This window comes from Glossina fuscipes, unplaced genomic scaffold (genome assembly GCF_014805625.2).
Source record: "Glossina fuscipes isolate IAEA_lab_2018 unplaced genomic scaffold, Yale_Gfus_2 1, whole genome shotgun sequence".
Lineage (NCBI taxonomy): Eukaryota > Metazoa > Arthropoda > Insecta > Diptera > Glossinidae > Glossina > Glossina fuscipes.
This window is the reverse complement of record NW_023998415.1, coordinates 30113748-30129077: the sequence shown is the minus strand read 5'-3', so window position 1 is coordinate 30129077 and position 15330 is coordinate 30113748. Positions and strand designations below refer to the sequence as shown.

At 33.8% G+C, this 15330-nt stretch overlaps 2 protein-coding genes across 7 annotated transcripts; both read left to right on the top strand.

Annotated features, from left to right (window-relative positions):
• Positions 1 to 504: 504 nt before the first annotated feature.
• On the top strand, positions 505 to 2665 carry LOC119645357 (tRNA (uracil-5-)-methyltransferase homolog A). 2 transcript variants are annotated; one of them, XM_038045521.1, is made up of 4 exons: positions 505 to 751; positions 814 to 981; positions 1042 to 2182; positions 2243 to 2665. In XM_038045521.1, exons 1-4 carry the CDS (start codon positions 590 to 592, stop codon positions 2518 to 2520), a joined length of 1749 nt encoding a protein of 582 aa, XP_037901449.1. In that variant the 5' UTR covers positions 505 to 589; the 3' UTR covers positions 2521 to 2665. The 2 variants fall into 2 exon arrangements, with proteins under 2 accessions (XP_037901449.1, XP_037901450.1); XM_038045522.1 differs by having other exon boundaries at positions 507 to 751; positions 1042 to 2186; positions 2243 to 2408.
• Positions 2666 to 3646: 981 nt separating this feature from the next.
• On the top strand, positions 3647 to 14524 carry LOC119645356 (glycerophosphocholine phosphodiesterase GPCPD1-like). 5 transcript variants are annotated; one of them, XM_038045520.1, is made up of 2 exons: positions 3647 to 3784; positions 12096 to 14524. In XM_038045520.1, the coding sequence occupies exons 1-2, from the start codon at positions 3662 to 3664 to the stop codon at positions 14016 to 14018; spliced, it is 2046 nt and encodes a 681-aa protein (XP_037901448.1). In that variant the 5' UTR covers positions 3647 to 3661; the 3' UTR covers positions 14019 to 14524. The 5 variants fall into 5 exon arrangements, 2 of the variants coding, with proteins under 2 accessions (XP_037901448.1, XP_037901447.1); XR_005248649.1 differs by lacking the exon at positions 3647 to 3784 and adding an exon at positions 5874 to 6610 and having other exon boundaries at positions 12096 to 12178; XM_038045519.1 differs by lacking the exon at positions 3647 to 3784 and adding an exon at positions 8131 to 8425.
• The last annotated feature ends 806 nt before the right edge of the window (positions 14525 to 15330 follow it).

Sequence of the window (15330 nt, the reverse complement as noted above, 5' to 3'; positions counted from 1 at the left end):
ATTACATGAATCATTGCGGGCTAACACAAGGTTAGCTCGCGAAAAGACTAATCTCTATTTGCCATTTTTAGGCCGCCGATCCAAGATGTTTTTGTTTTTCGATCGGCATTTTTCAAAAAAAAAAAAGGTAATATGCTCGTGATTCAATTTAATTGATAACGAGGGAAAATTTCCTGCCGGTTTGCATATAACATCAATACGTCATGTTTGTCCGGAAATCACTCGTATACTCGTTGTTAAGACGGTCAGACGAATCTTACTTGGGCGTTGAGAGTAAAATAATATGTTTTTGAAACAAGCCAGACCTATGATGAAATTTAAAAAATTTGTGAGGTGGGCTGCGGGTTTTTTAATTTTGTAATTTTATGAAAATCCAGAAATTCCGACGAATATCGATGCTTCCATACGAGCGAAATTGCAGATAAACCAGTTACACTGATCCTGTGTTTTAATCAATTTGCCTTAGATTGCTAATGCTTCTACTCATGGCAACTCTTAGAGATTAAAAAATAACATATGTGTATGCACGTGTTCCAACGAAAAACGGTGTAAAAGATTGATTAATATATCTTGAAAGAAATTAAGAAGGATGGAAAAAGCCATTATTGATGGGGTAAAAAAAGAAGGAAGTCTAGAGCGTCAAGCTGACCTTAACGATGTTAACGATGAATTCGCCTATTTGCAGCGAAATGAATTTACTTCGGAGGTTTTTAAAATTGAAGTTCGTAACTTGGGATACTTTGGCATAGGAGTAAGTTCTAAGGGGTTTTGGAATAGTTGAAAGGAATGACGATGTTAATTCCATTTTACTAGGAATTGAAAAAGTTATTGAGGAATAAACTTAAACTTGATATGAGTAAAATCAAGAGTCCAACGCATAAGGAATTTGCATTTGTATGCTTTCGTAGTCAAGCCGATCAGCAGAAGGCTATTAAAATACTGAATGGTTACAAATGGAAGGGCAAAATTTTACGAGCTTTTGTAAGCGATGAACTTCTATCCATGTACATCATAGTTTATTTTTAATTAAACAATTTGAAGGTTGCCAAAGCGTCAGCTGATCCACTACAGAAAAAACGCAAAGAAGAGAATCAAAATGATAAGCAAACGTATCCTGTTAATAAAAAGCAACGTACCTCGGCAGAAGCTACCTGTCCATTGGCAGGAATGCCATATGAGGAGCAATTAAAGCAGAAAAGCTCTAATATGGAGGAGCTAATCAAAACTTTTAAGGGTGAATTAATAAAAATAAATAAAAGTGCTTCGAAGCCTTTGGAAGATTTCAAATTCGAAGGTGTTGAGCCATCGCCCCAAATCACTGGTTATCGCAATAAGAATGAATTTACGGTAGGTAAAAATTCGAACGGAGAAATTGTTGTTGGATTTCGTTTGGGCAGCTACGCGGATGGATCAGTAGAAGTGTCGGAAGTTGACCATTTGCCCCATTTGCCGGACGCGGCAAAATGGGCAGCGCGCACATTTCAACAATTAGTTAGACATTCTAAGTATGAGCCTTTTAATCCGGAAACAAATAGTGGACATTTTCGGCAACTTACGGTACGCACTTCCTCACAAACTAAAGAAATTATGTTGATGGTTGGAATTTATTCTTCTAATTTAAATGAAACTGATTTAGAAGAAATTAAAAATGAACTCATCAACTACTACGATACGAGATCGGGGCAAGAATCACAGTTTACTTGTAGTTCGTTATATTATCAAGATGTAAAACACCGTGAAGCTGGACAGATGGTATCTCCAATAGAACACCTTTTTGGCGCTACACACATCACAGACAATATTGACAATCTGGAATTCCGCATTAGTCCGTTGGCATTTTTTCAAATCAATACTGCCGCAGCTGATATATTGTACCAAAAAGTTATTGCCTTAGCTCAGCCGCAATTGCACTCCACTGTGCTAGACATATACTGTGGAATAGGTAGCATAGCTTTAGCCTTTTCTAAACACTGTAAACGGGTTCTAGGAGTAGAAATAATTTCCACTGCTGTAAATGATGCAGAATATAATGCGCAGAAAAATCGGGTTCAAAATTGCAAATTTTACGCAGGGAATGCTGACGATTACATACAATCTATGGTCAAAGAGGTGATATATGACACTGCTCCCGGAGAACAGCTAGATCTAATAGCGGTAGTAGATCCGCCAAGAGCTGGATTACGTAAGTGCGTTCAAAAAATTCGATGCATATTTTTTACCGACTAATAATTATTCATTTCAGACAATCGATCTATTGCAGCGATACGAGCTGCCTCCGCTATCAAGCGTTTGGTGTATATATCCTGTAATCCTGAACGTGCCCGTCTTAATTGGATTGAATTGGGTCGGCCCGAATCTAAGCAATATAAAGGCAATCCATTCTTTCCCAAAACAGCTATTGCAGTTGACATGTTTCCGCATACTACACATACGGAATTGATCGTTTTATTCGAGAGACAAGTGGAAAATGTACTTGAAGAGAATTCAACGAAAACGGATGGAAACGCGGTTGAAGTATGATTGGCACACTTCTCACGATAATGGCTTCTTAACATCAATTCCCAGTGTCCTAAGAACTTTATCGGATTGATTGGAATGTGCCAAAAAAAATTCGGAAATTTGCTATGAGAGAATTTTCTGAATTTTGATTTTTGAAGAGAACCCATAAAATATAATATCTTTATACTTTCCTGTATATGTCAAACGTTAACGATTCTTTGTTTTTTCCTTTCTTCTACATACGCAGATAGGATTCATGCTATAAATTGCTTTATAAACGTATTAACGTTACTCTACGTTCCAATTTGTTATATACGAATGCTCAGCTTTCCCCATTGGAAAGAAATGTCATCAATTTAATTTAATTTATTTTAATTTACCGACTGCGTCTCTATTGCTCTAAATGAAGCGAAGCTTTGATGGATAATAATCATCATTACCCGTAATTCTTATCTTATTAAATTTATCAAATAATTGTTTACTAGGTATCATTCATCTGATACGTTAGTTTATAGTGCGCGGCAATATTTGCGCAAACGAATCTGCGTGTCGTGAATAGCTACGTATCCATGTGAGAGAAATTTAACTGTTTTCTTTAGTTTTGTAACCTCATGCTTATTGATAAAATCACACAACGTGAAGAATTCGAATCATCGGGACTTGAATGTTTCAATGTCCATCGTCCATCACGTTCATGTTTGTTTAAAAGAGAAATAAACGACATCAAAAGCAATATCGGATTTTATAAAGGAATTTACTATGATATGACACGGAAAGTTTTCTTGCATCTCCAAAAGTTGAAATTTTACTTAATACAAATATTTTGATTTTACCTCCATTCAATATAAAATCAATCGAGATCTTGTTGAATAATTTTATTGTAATCTTACTCTCCTACTCTGGTATACGATTGTGATTTAAATGAATTGTCAAAGTTATATTCGCGGGAAATGAAAGAGCGGATAATTGCCTCAGAAATCTCAATATTTTCAATCGCACTACCCTTCAGTGGGCGCATCGAGAAATAACAATTTTGAGATTCGCAAAATTGTTACGAAAATAAAATTTAAACAAACTGTAGTCAGTTAAAAGGGAAAATATCACGTGTGTGTCGTTTCGTGTTTGCGTTATAGATTTTATTCAACCGGGCACGTGTGCTATAATGTTTCAGTTGATTAGGGAAGCAATAATCTCAAGTGAGTACGGTGCAATAGCGACGGCGGGAGCATCATCAATGATAAAAACAAAAACAGAAACAAAAACAAATGATGCTTTAACGACAAATGTAAGTAACAACTTCGATGATGTGAAATTTAAAAGAACAACAAACAACCGTTATATTAAAGATAAAATTTATCATTTTTATTTGTTTCTAAAATACTTTTTTTGTTTTTTCTTTCAAATAGGAACAATGGAGTCTATATATTATATATAGGGTAATCAAATGGTTTTTTTTTTTTTTTTTTTTTTGTGTAATTTGCAGTAAAAATTAAACCGCAAAAGATATCAACACGAGCTTTTCCCATTTTAGATATTGGTTCATCCTATTTTGACTCCGAATCGATTCTATGCAAACGAACGGCTCCGGACTACCGTAAGAATTCAACACCGGGAAATCAATTTTTGCCACTTTTCCACACCTATCCTCCCAGATTTTACCGTTTGGTTAATAATGTCATTGAGAGCTCGTTATTTATTGCCATTAGGCAATGCTCTTACCTAACGCCGTAACACAAAAGTCCGCTAGAACTATATCTGTATGGCAAGGCTCCAGAGGAATTTTTGAAGATGGTCTTTGGTCGGTGAATCGCGCTCGTAAAAAGGTGATGATGCCACGAAGATGTATAGCATGTTGGAACATTTTGTTAAAACCATATATCGTCCAAGTCGAAGTCATTTATGTAATCATCTTTCTGCAGCGTTCGCGGGGGGTAACTGCGATACCATTTCTATGTTGAAAAATAACATTTTGAGTCCACAAACCACACCTGATATTTATTTTACATTAGACGTGTTTTCTTTTCACTAACAGGTCCGTTTTTACGAAGCCACTTAACCTAACAAAGGCTTTATTCTATATGAATGGAATGTACCCGTGGGTTTATTGTTTTCGCCACAAGTTTTAGCAATTTCTGCACACTGTACAACCACAACGAATAATAGCCAGATCCAAAAAATATATTGAGAGGGTAAAAAAAAGATGATCCAAGTCTCAATCAGAAGTACGCCTTGTTTCCATTTACATCTGGAACCACAAAATGGATGGCTCTATATATGTGTGCATAGAGAGAATGTACTTAAAGATGTATCAATAATTTTTCACTTATAAAAGATATTATATAGCCTGACATTTAACCGACACTTAGGATCGAACGATTAACAGATACTGCGACTGCGAACTTTTAACGTAACGTCATAGAGACATTTCTTTCGGCGATGGGAGACAGTACAATAATCAAGGTTACTAAATTATATGCCTCAGGTTTTTCTTGAAATTAATTAATCGAAAAAAAAAATTACCTGACGTAAACGCGTGCAGTGAAATTGTGACAAAACAAAAAAAAATTTGACGCGACACGATAACGAAATTTGAAGGGTTCGAATCTGGCGAACTCTGTTAATAGGGTTTAAAAACAAAAAAAAAAAAGAACATTTCTGTGCGCTTAGCCCAAGGTTGAGTGTTCGATGTGCCCTCACCGTCCGGGAACAATTGATCCCTTCAGTGCACGCGGCCAAGAATTTCCAGGTCAGATATGAATAGTCCCGTCCACATCTGATAATTATATCCTAACCTTTGGCCTTTGAACGTCCTTGACTACTTCTTTCAAAAATCGAATGCGTGTTCCGTCCAACGAACTTCACCACCAAGTGCTGCCATTGTTCATTGCTAAACTTTTCAAAGGGCTTGCCTATAACGCTTACATACCTATACGACGAAAACTTTTGTTTTGAAAATACAAAAAACCAGTAGCGCCCGCTCTATATTATAGAGCATGAAAATTTTGTTCTCTCACTTCTTTTGCCTTTTTTTTGGATAAGAGTGATTGTTATAAAAAATTCTACCCCGACCGAATTTGTTTTATTTTTTTGCTAAGCTAATAATTGTGGTTATAATACCCAGAATTTATTATTTTAAACAGACGCGAAGCGATTATTTCTACAATATCCATACCCTACTCCACTTTTGTTAAGTGTGTATGTACAACGCAGAAGAACTACTCTGGACATACGCAGCTTGTATTCAATCAATCGATTCCGCATCGATTTGAGCCCATTTGTCTATCCGAGGACTATTCGCGTACGCTTGGGTGCAACCTCGCGGATGCTTTTTTATACTCAAGTTTGCGCAGATGTATGTATTATCCAGAAAAGTTTAAATGTTTTTAAAATGGTTCTGGGGGCGAAGAAGGCATGGACAGCCCTTAAACGGACAAATAGACAGATATACTTTAACTAATTCAGAACCATTTCTGAATCGATTAATGTATGTCTGTCTATCTATTCGTTTGATGGTTGTCCATGTATTTTTATGTTCAGCCGATAGGTCCCAAATTTTTAAGATATTATAAAATTTAGTGCGTTAACGTATTTTGGCCCATGGACGTGTCTTATCGTTAGGTGAGCGAAAATTGCAATATTTAATATTTCTCGTCAATATTTGGTGGAAATCAGTATTTTTGCGTTCAAAATAAAATTTTGAAAATTTGGAAGGAACTCTATATACACCTGAACACTCCACCCTATATATAACTTATACGAAATCAGCATTTATATAGTAATATGATCTAATTTTTGCTATTTGATCATGGAAATCAGTCTGGGATAATGATTTCAAGCATATAAGCAAGCAAAAGCAAGCTCACCACGAAAATATAATTGACTAAGTGACGTATGGTATATAACGGTATAATAATCTGCTTTTCCTTTTAATACGATTTAGTTTGTTTTACTGTGAGTTTGCTTTTACTACTCGTCTTCAATTAATGAAAAATGTCGCAGATGGATTGTATAATGCATTCAAAGAAGTCTGTGTAGCGTTCCTTCATTCGCTTGGATCTTGTTGTTTTTGAGCGACTAAAATCTAGTTTGTTAATTTTGAATATTTTTGAGGGTATGACAGAATTGTGTGTTTTTTTATATTTTCTTTTTCTTTACATTCAAAAGACTTTTTATACTCATGTCATGTTAATAATTGCGTGCAAAGTAAATGAACTGAATGTAACTGTGTGTAACTCTTAGATGTGGAAACATTACAAGATGACTTTGTCATGTAAAGTAATTTTACGTAAAAAAAAGTCGCATAGTCCAATACAGATCTTATCATCGATCATTTCGCCGAGAGATAACAGGATTATTAAGTTTTTTTTGAGACGAATGCAACTTTTTTATTGATGACGTAATTTATTGTCTTTCAAAATCATTTCCCTACAATGGATTGATCAGTTGATTAGGGAACACCTCGTATGCTCGGAAAAAATTTCTCATTCGTTTCACTTTTACGTTACACGCACATGTCTCTCATTTTTAATGCATAAAATTTATTTTCATCTATTCGATGTAAATATACGCAGTGTATGCCGTTTTTTTCGTTTTAATCAATCAATGCAAACAAGAAAAGTCTGGTAACACATAGAAACATACTCGTCGTAACTCGTGCAAATTATAAATATTGTTGATCATGGCGCGACAACAACTACGATTCAGTCAGTCATAGAGTCATAAAAAATAGAAAAAATAAAAAAATGAAAAAATTACATGACTATAAAATAATTAAAATTTTAAAGTTCTTAAAACTAATGTATTCATTCATTCAATATAAACGAGTTTGCATTTTTTTTTTTTTCTTTTTTTTTTTACTCGCACACACTTGCTTGTCTTAGGCTGGTTTTTGTTATTGTTCATTTAGCTTAGCTCGCTGAGAGCAAGCGTTTCTTGCAATCGCTCGATTATCTGATTAGAATAATAAACAAGATATACTCGACACATGCTATTGGAACGAAATATTTATTATATATTTTGTGTTCCCAATAATGTCTCTTCTTCGGCATGTTATTATTTTTGTTTAGCATCACAGCCAATCTAGGATGCATTTAAACACGGAAAGCGCAGTTGCCATTAACAGGCGGGAAGAGAAACATAATTGGGCATGACAACGATAGATTTGGACTTGAATGGGATTTTGCTGAATTTGATATCAATTGTATGAATATGTCTCTAGTGTCTGTGAATGTTACTAACCGATTGGGCAATTTAGTATGCTCTCGGCAGTCAATTCGCGATGAGTATGAAACGTAAAAGCTTTTGAGGAAAGCTCGCTCTGTTGCGTTAACGGCATTTCAGTTTTTTTTTTTTGTTTTTTTTTTTGTTTTGCTTATGTGTTGTGGGTATATACTGTTTTTATTTATTTATTTATTATTATTTTTTTTCTTTTTTGGGCTTGCGGGTATAAAAACAAAGGTTTATTTATTTCAAAAACTAATAATTTCGTGAAAATCATTGTGACAAATATAAAAAGTAAAATAAAAAAAATAAAAAAAAAAAATTCGATTTCGTGAAATAAACTAAAAAAGTTCAACTAAAAATGCAACAACAGCTAAATAATGCGCAGGAATATAATCAAATAATAATTCAAATTCATTAAAGTAAAGTAAAGACAAAAAAAAAAGCTTCATATTTTTATATTGTTTTTGAAATTCGTATTTGAACTGAATAACGCGTCACAACTTCCATCCGGATTGTATATTGCATGCAAGTCTCTGGAAGTTGGAAAGTAATTTGGAGATTTGCTCGTGACTTTCGTACATTGGCGTCTTTTTACAAAATTCAATTACCGCCTGTCGCTAAAAATAGTATTAAAATGTCTATGACAACAGTTTTGCCGATAATCAAGACTAACGGTTTATTGCTGGATGACCATATAAAAAATGTAATTATCATTAGTTTGATGACTTGAATTCAATACCTTCCATACGTCTTGTTACGTCTCATCGATTTTTTTAGACTTTAACGAAATATATCATGGCGCCGTGCAATCTCAAAAATCATTTTTGGAATTTTCCCTCTCCTCTTACCCCATCCGTATCGTATCGCATATAGCTTTCTGTTAATAAGTCAATCACGAACAAAATTTGTTTCTTTTAGTCCATAAAAAATGTTAATATTTGTGTCGCCGTTCCATTCGCTTCCATTTTCGTTATTTTGAGGATACGCGAATGAATCGTCTCAAAAGCAGGTAATTTTAAGAGAAATGTAAAGTGCAGCAAAATGCAAAGGAAGGAAGAAAACTTTTGAACACAATTTTAATAAATTTTGTTTTTAATAATTTGCACAAAAGAATTTTTTTGATTAAAATTAATATTTTGCCGAATTTGCTACATCGTTCATCTCGACTGATCTCTCTTTTGTCTACCTTTCTTCGTTATTATACGTTTTTATACGAATCATATTCACTTACTTAATCTACTAACAATGTCATTCAGTTTGTAATTTGTGTTAGAAACTTGAGAAATTATACTCAATAATTTGAAGATCTGGACCCACTTTGACGGATGGCTGTCTTTAATGCTCGCCAAACCCCTAAGAATGATCTAAAGAAAAGAACAGGTCACATGACATCTAAAGTTTGAAAAGGAGCATGACCGACAGATTTAAAATAAGTTTCAAGATTAGGTTATCGAAATGTTCATTTGTGAAGAGATCGGTGTACGGAAGTAGTTATTGAAGAAAATCGCAATTCGTGAAAAGACGAAAAGACTATCGAATGCATAATAATGCCGGCAGCAAAAGTTGGATTGCTCTTTGTATCAATCGACCTTCTTCTCTTCCTCTTCCTTCCTCCTCGTATCAGCTATTTCATACCGCAACAACATTTAATTATCGCTATGAATATACATTTTTATATAACTCACGAATAGATCATTGAATCGTTAATTGTTGCATTCGCCTTTGTTTAACGGGGGAACACCCATTTCAAATACGCGAATATATCCTGTTTTGTGTTGGCAGTAGGAATCGACTTGAAACTTATTACAAATACTTTATTAATTTATTGTAATAGTTATTAATAACAATCATTATTATAATTGAGATTGATGTGCCAGTACGACTCTTAGGGTCTCTTATGGCACAATTGTGAACACTTGCACAGTAGCGTCAGATATAAATACCATAAATACATTGTACGGTATAGGAACTTAGCATAGATACAAAAAAAGTAATTATAGATTATAGAAATTTTTCTATGGTCACTTTAGATCCTACTTGGGGTTAACAATCATTCTGATTATTGATAGTGGTCGAGTTTATCTCAAAATTCGGTATAGAATTGATTTCGATCGGTTTTTCGTCACGCCTACAATTAATGAATAGCTTTTTTTCTTGTAATTTTTATTCTATATACAGTACAGGTATCCACAGAGCGTCATTAAGACATTCTTCTTCGCTTTTGGAGTTTTATCAATGAAAGCATTTTTTCTACCATTTTGCGAACAATACGCATGCGTTACAATAATCAATGTGCATAAAATCGTCAATTCGTAAAATTGTGCAGAGCACAACAGTTGAACAAAATAAAAAAAAAATATAAAAAACAAATTTGTAAAATGAAATTTATTTTTCATATTAAATAATATCCATGCATATAAATAATAATAATAATAATAGTTGAAAAAAAAAAAAAATTATAAATAAAAATATTTTGAAAGAATTGAATTTACGTCAAGTCGAAACTGCATACAACTGCCTTAGATTTTGTTTATTCACATTTTGCACAGACGTGCATATAAACAAACCACATTTGCTACGTTTGACACGTGAGGTTCGAATAAAAAGAAAAGAAAAAAATCAATAAGCTCGTAACGAATAAGCGTACAAACATGCAAATTAAATAATAATTAAATCGTTTACTATCTAATTTCCGGGAAATTGAATGTGAAATTAATATGAAATAAAAAAAAAAACAAAAAAAAATTAAATAAATAAATAAAGAAAATGATTAAAAAAAGAAAGAGAAGAAGAAAAGTATTATGAGAGACTATTCTTCGCTTTCCTTTCTCTCACTTTCCCCGCTATAACTAACTATAATTTTATATTGAGACCTGTCCTTGAACTTGAATGTCGTAATGCATACAAACACAGCAACAGTTCATCACAAAACAACTCAGTCATATTTTTTTGTTATTTGTTTTTTTTTTTTTGTTAAAGAAAATCCTTTATCCAAATATCGGGATGATGATTAATAGTTTGTTATTATTTACATGTTTTTGAGAATTAAGAAAATCTATTAATAAAATATTGTTGGATTTTTTTTGAACACTGCATCAACCAACAAGAACGAAAATTAACACAAATATGTGACGTTCCAACGTTTATAGGCTCTTTTCACATAAAATATATCGGTCCATATATTTGATCTTGAAATTGACCAAAATTATATATATATATATATATATATATATATGCGTATATATATATACTGAGGACGTTTTTATTGATTGCACTGCTTTGCAAAGCTTTGTATAACCAGGGGTTTCAACAACGAATGAATGTGTGTGCAGTAAATTGATGCGCGTCCAAACATGTTTGTCCGATGGGTGTTGTTTGTCATGTGATCAGCGAGTGTAAAAAGTATTTTTTTTTTTTTTTTTTTTTTTTTTTTTTTTTTAGATGAAAATTGCAATTGTTTTGCGATCAACTGTACTATACTAAGTTTTATGTGGAGTAATGCCAAATATATCGCATAAAAATTTCATTGCATTAGTTTTTTCGATGGTCAAATGTTTTAATATTTTTGTTGTTGTTGTTGTTATCGTTGTTGTAAATGAAATTTGCATCGGATATATAAATGCGGAAGATCTATCACAATTTATGCCTGAGTCCGATGACATCAGCCATAGCTTGTACGTATGCCTTTATCGCTCGTCAAGCACATATGCTTAGAAAAAATATCATTTCACTGCCTGATCTATATATCAAACTTGTTATCTGAAACACGTGAATAGCTAGCTCGCTATTTATTTATTAAATGAGTTGAAAACGAAAATCAAGTGGAATAAAAATAACGAAAAAGAAAATCAATTATTATTCTATATGACGGTTTCACTTTACGTTCGACTAACACATTGATAATCGACGACCTATTATCAATTTAATTGATGATTGTTTTTATTGCAATAATTTTACTACACTTTATTTATAATGGATAAGACCTTATTGCTGTTGTTGTTATTGTTGTTGTTGTTGTTGTTTGCTGTTTACATTTTAAGTTTTTTATTGTTAGTAGTGTGAAGCAGATTTTTTAAAATCTATTAGAAAAAAGTAATTTACGTTCAGTTGGTGGTATATATATATATATATATATATATATATATATATATTATATTATATATATATATGTATATATGTAAGGTATAAGTTTTTGAGATAACAAACCGCATTCGAATTTCTCGATTTGATTTAAAAACTTTACATATGCTGGGAGAAGCAGTCAGATTACTACTAGTTATCCGCTTAATTAGTTCTGAGAACAGAAATTTGAAATAATGTTATTTCAAAATTTGATAATAATTTTACACTGTTGGTTTTTCTTTCTTTATCAGTGCGTTTCGTATGCGGAGGCAGGTGCAATTGCAGACAATTTTGGTTTACCACGTACTATCAATGATGAACCTGAGGTAGCTAATGTTTGCACATCGATATTGCAATCATTTACAGTTACATTGGATGAGCCATTGCAATCTAATGAACGAGTTGGCTTGACGGGTGATATAAATGCTTTAGGCGATTGGCAATTAAGTAGTTGCGTCGCTTTAAATGCAACAAACAATAATCTAGTGTGGACGGGGAACATGATGTTGGAATCGTGTCGAAATATTTCTTATCGTTATCTTGTTTTTGCTGAAGATAATCGAGGATATAGACAAATTCGACGTTGGGAAACTCACCTTAAGCCGCGCACTTTAAGTACCTGTAAAATGAATTGTCATCAAGAAGATCGTTTCGGTGTAAGTTCAAATGGAGAGATCAAATTTCATCGCGGTTGGATCACGAACGAGTCTATTGTTCAATTCAAATTTGAACGAGAGAAAATGTTTCAAGTACACGACATTGAAAAATTTGATCCAGATAATATTTTGATCAAGTTAATACCATTAGAGCAGGACTTACAGACACCATTAGATCCGCATAATTCCGCTATCAATGTCGAGGTCACCAAAATGCAATATGGCGAAAGTCAACTGCAAGCTCAGCCGTCTCTAGGAATTGCTTACAAGAGGCACGAGATCATTATATTTCATGTCATTGTACCCGATCCTACGGCTATTGCGTTCGCTTTAACATTCCATTCGCAAAGTAAAGAGCCTTTGGGTAGAGCGATTATTAGACCATCAGTCTTGGTGGCCAGTAGTGGAGATTTAGAGCTTAATGTAACTCAACCGCCTGAGAAAAGCGATACTGTGATAGCTCGCCTGACGCTGCCCTATTTGGTTGTGAAACCTTTCAGTGATGTCGATCGGTTAAATTTTCGTACAACTTTTGCTTACTACTGGCCAAAAAGTTGGCCCAATCTGGACGTAGGCCATCGTGGCAATGGCAAAAGCTATATAGCTGATCCTCCAGCAGAGCCGGAGAATACCGTTGCTTCGTTTTTGCGAGCTTACGAATCGTTTGCTGATATGGTCGAACTAGATATTCATCTAACGGCCGATAACGTTCCGGTAGTATATCATGATTTTGGTGTGCGAACAGCACCCCAGGGTAAGATAGTCAAGACGATTGACCAATTGGAATACATCCTAATTAAGGACATTACCTATGAAAAATTGAAAAACTTACGGATATTTGCGATAATTAACAACGAGATAAAAGAGTATCCTTCTCATAATTCCGAGCCGGTAATCGAACATCGCATCTTTCCACGTTTGAAGGATATTTTAGAAGCTTTACCCAAGACATTAGGTTTGGATGTGGAAATCAAATGGCCGCAAACCCGAAAATGCGGTAATTTAGAGGCGGAGCAAACTATTGATAAGAATTTTTTCGTGGATAAAGTATTAAAAACAATCATCGATAAAGGTTGCGGGCGCCCCCTAATATTTTCAAGTTTCGATCCCGACATTTGCACCATGTTCCGATACAAACAAAACATATTCCCCGTATTATTTTTGTCGATGGGCGAAACAAAGAAATGGGAACCTCTGATGAATCTGAGGACCCGGACATTCGAGCAAGCCATTAATAATGCTCAAGCGTTCGAGTTGGCCGGTACAGCTCCGCACGCTGAAGATTTTTTGGGTGCAAATGGTGCTAACATGATTCAAAAGGCGCGCAACTTGGGCCAGGCCGCCCTTGTCTGGGGTGACGATTGCAATTCCAAAAAAGCCGTAAAGTATTTTCAAGATATTGGTGCTACTGCGGTCTGCTATGATCGAACGGACCTAAACGTAGCTGAGAGTAAGGAGAGAGCTTTCTTCAATTCAACCGACATTATAGATCAGTTCGAAGATCAATGTCGGCCTTAGATATATATATATATATATTTAAATTTTGTAATGTTTTTTTTTTCAATTCTCTTATCGAATTTAAATTCCCACAAGTATTTCACTAAACTAATTAACTGCATAATAATTACATAGACGCTCACGTGCGGTAGCCTTCAAGGGTAAATGGTATTTGTCTTAAAAGCTTAGATAATAAAAAAAAAAAAAAATAACATAAAGAATAGCATGCGCACATGTTATAAATTGTTTTACCGTTAACGCGGCTGAAAATTTTAAAGAAATATTTTATTGTTAATGTTAAAAATCGCACTTTGTTACAATACTGAATAAATAGATTTTATTTTCTCTTGAACTAAGATTATTTACACACAGTTAGTTTTAAAAATGTTATTATAGTTAAAAATTTGGAACAAGGCGTCCATGATCGCGCAATTAATTAATTAATATTACGGTAATAATAAAACAGCTTCCAATTAAAAGATTAGGTAAATAAGTGCTAAAAAGTAATAAAGCGTTTTTTTGCTTTTCTTGGTTTTTTTTTTTTTGTTTTTTTTTTTTCTTTTTAATGATCTTTTCCTCCTCTGCTCTAACACGTGTGGCGATTCGAAATGATTAAATGAAATAAATATGTTTTGCACGTAAATCAATTGATTTGTAACCTGCGCAGCATGTGATTGTAAACATTTAAAAAACGAAGCACACAATAATAGATAACAAATGCAAAAAGCATTAAAGTTGGTTTTAAAATTTCATGGTCAAATACAGTGGATCACGACGGCTCATCATTCCATGCCCTATACCACTTCGTTTAATACAGTTATTCATATAATAAGTTTTGAAGATAAGGTGTTATGTGAGAGGCAGTCAAAAAAGTGGACCCATCCGAACTATTTTCAACAGTATGTCGAAGAGAACGACGTTGTACAGAGGAATAGGAGGAGGCGTTGAACAGATGTATACAAGAGGGACAGACAAGCAATGATCGACTTCGACTTCGAGAAATGATTCTTAATCAATCGGTATATAAAAGAGGCAGATTTATCTCAATGCTTTTTGCGCGTTTCATACGTTCACACAAGCTTAATATGCCCTTGTACGACAAGCGGTATCTTACTCCGTTTTGATCACCGTAACATATGCCAGACTTTAGATACCCTACACTATTTTGCCTAATACAATCCTTCTAGCATTTTTAAGATAAAATATTAAAATTGAGATTTTGTTTCCATCTAAAAGTAAAGATTTCATGAAAGCCCTTATCTGGAAGCGATTCCAAAACGTAATCTCATGCGACCTGAATTCATGTCTATATTAATCTTCTTGTTAAAGACTT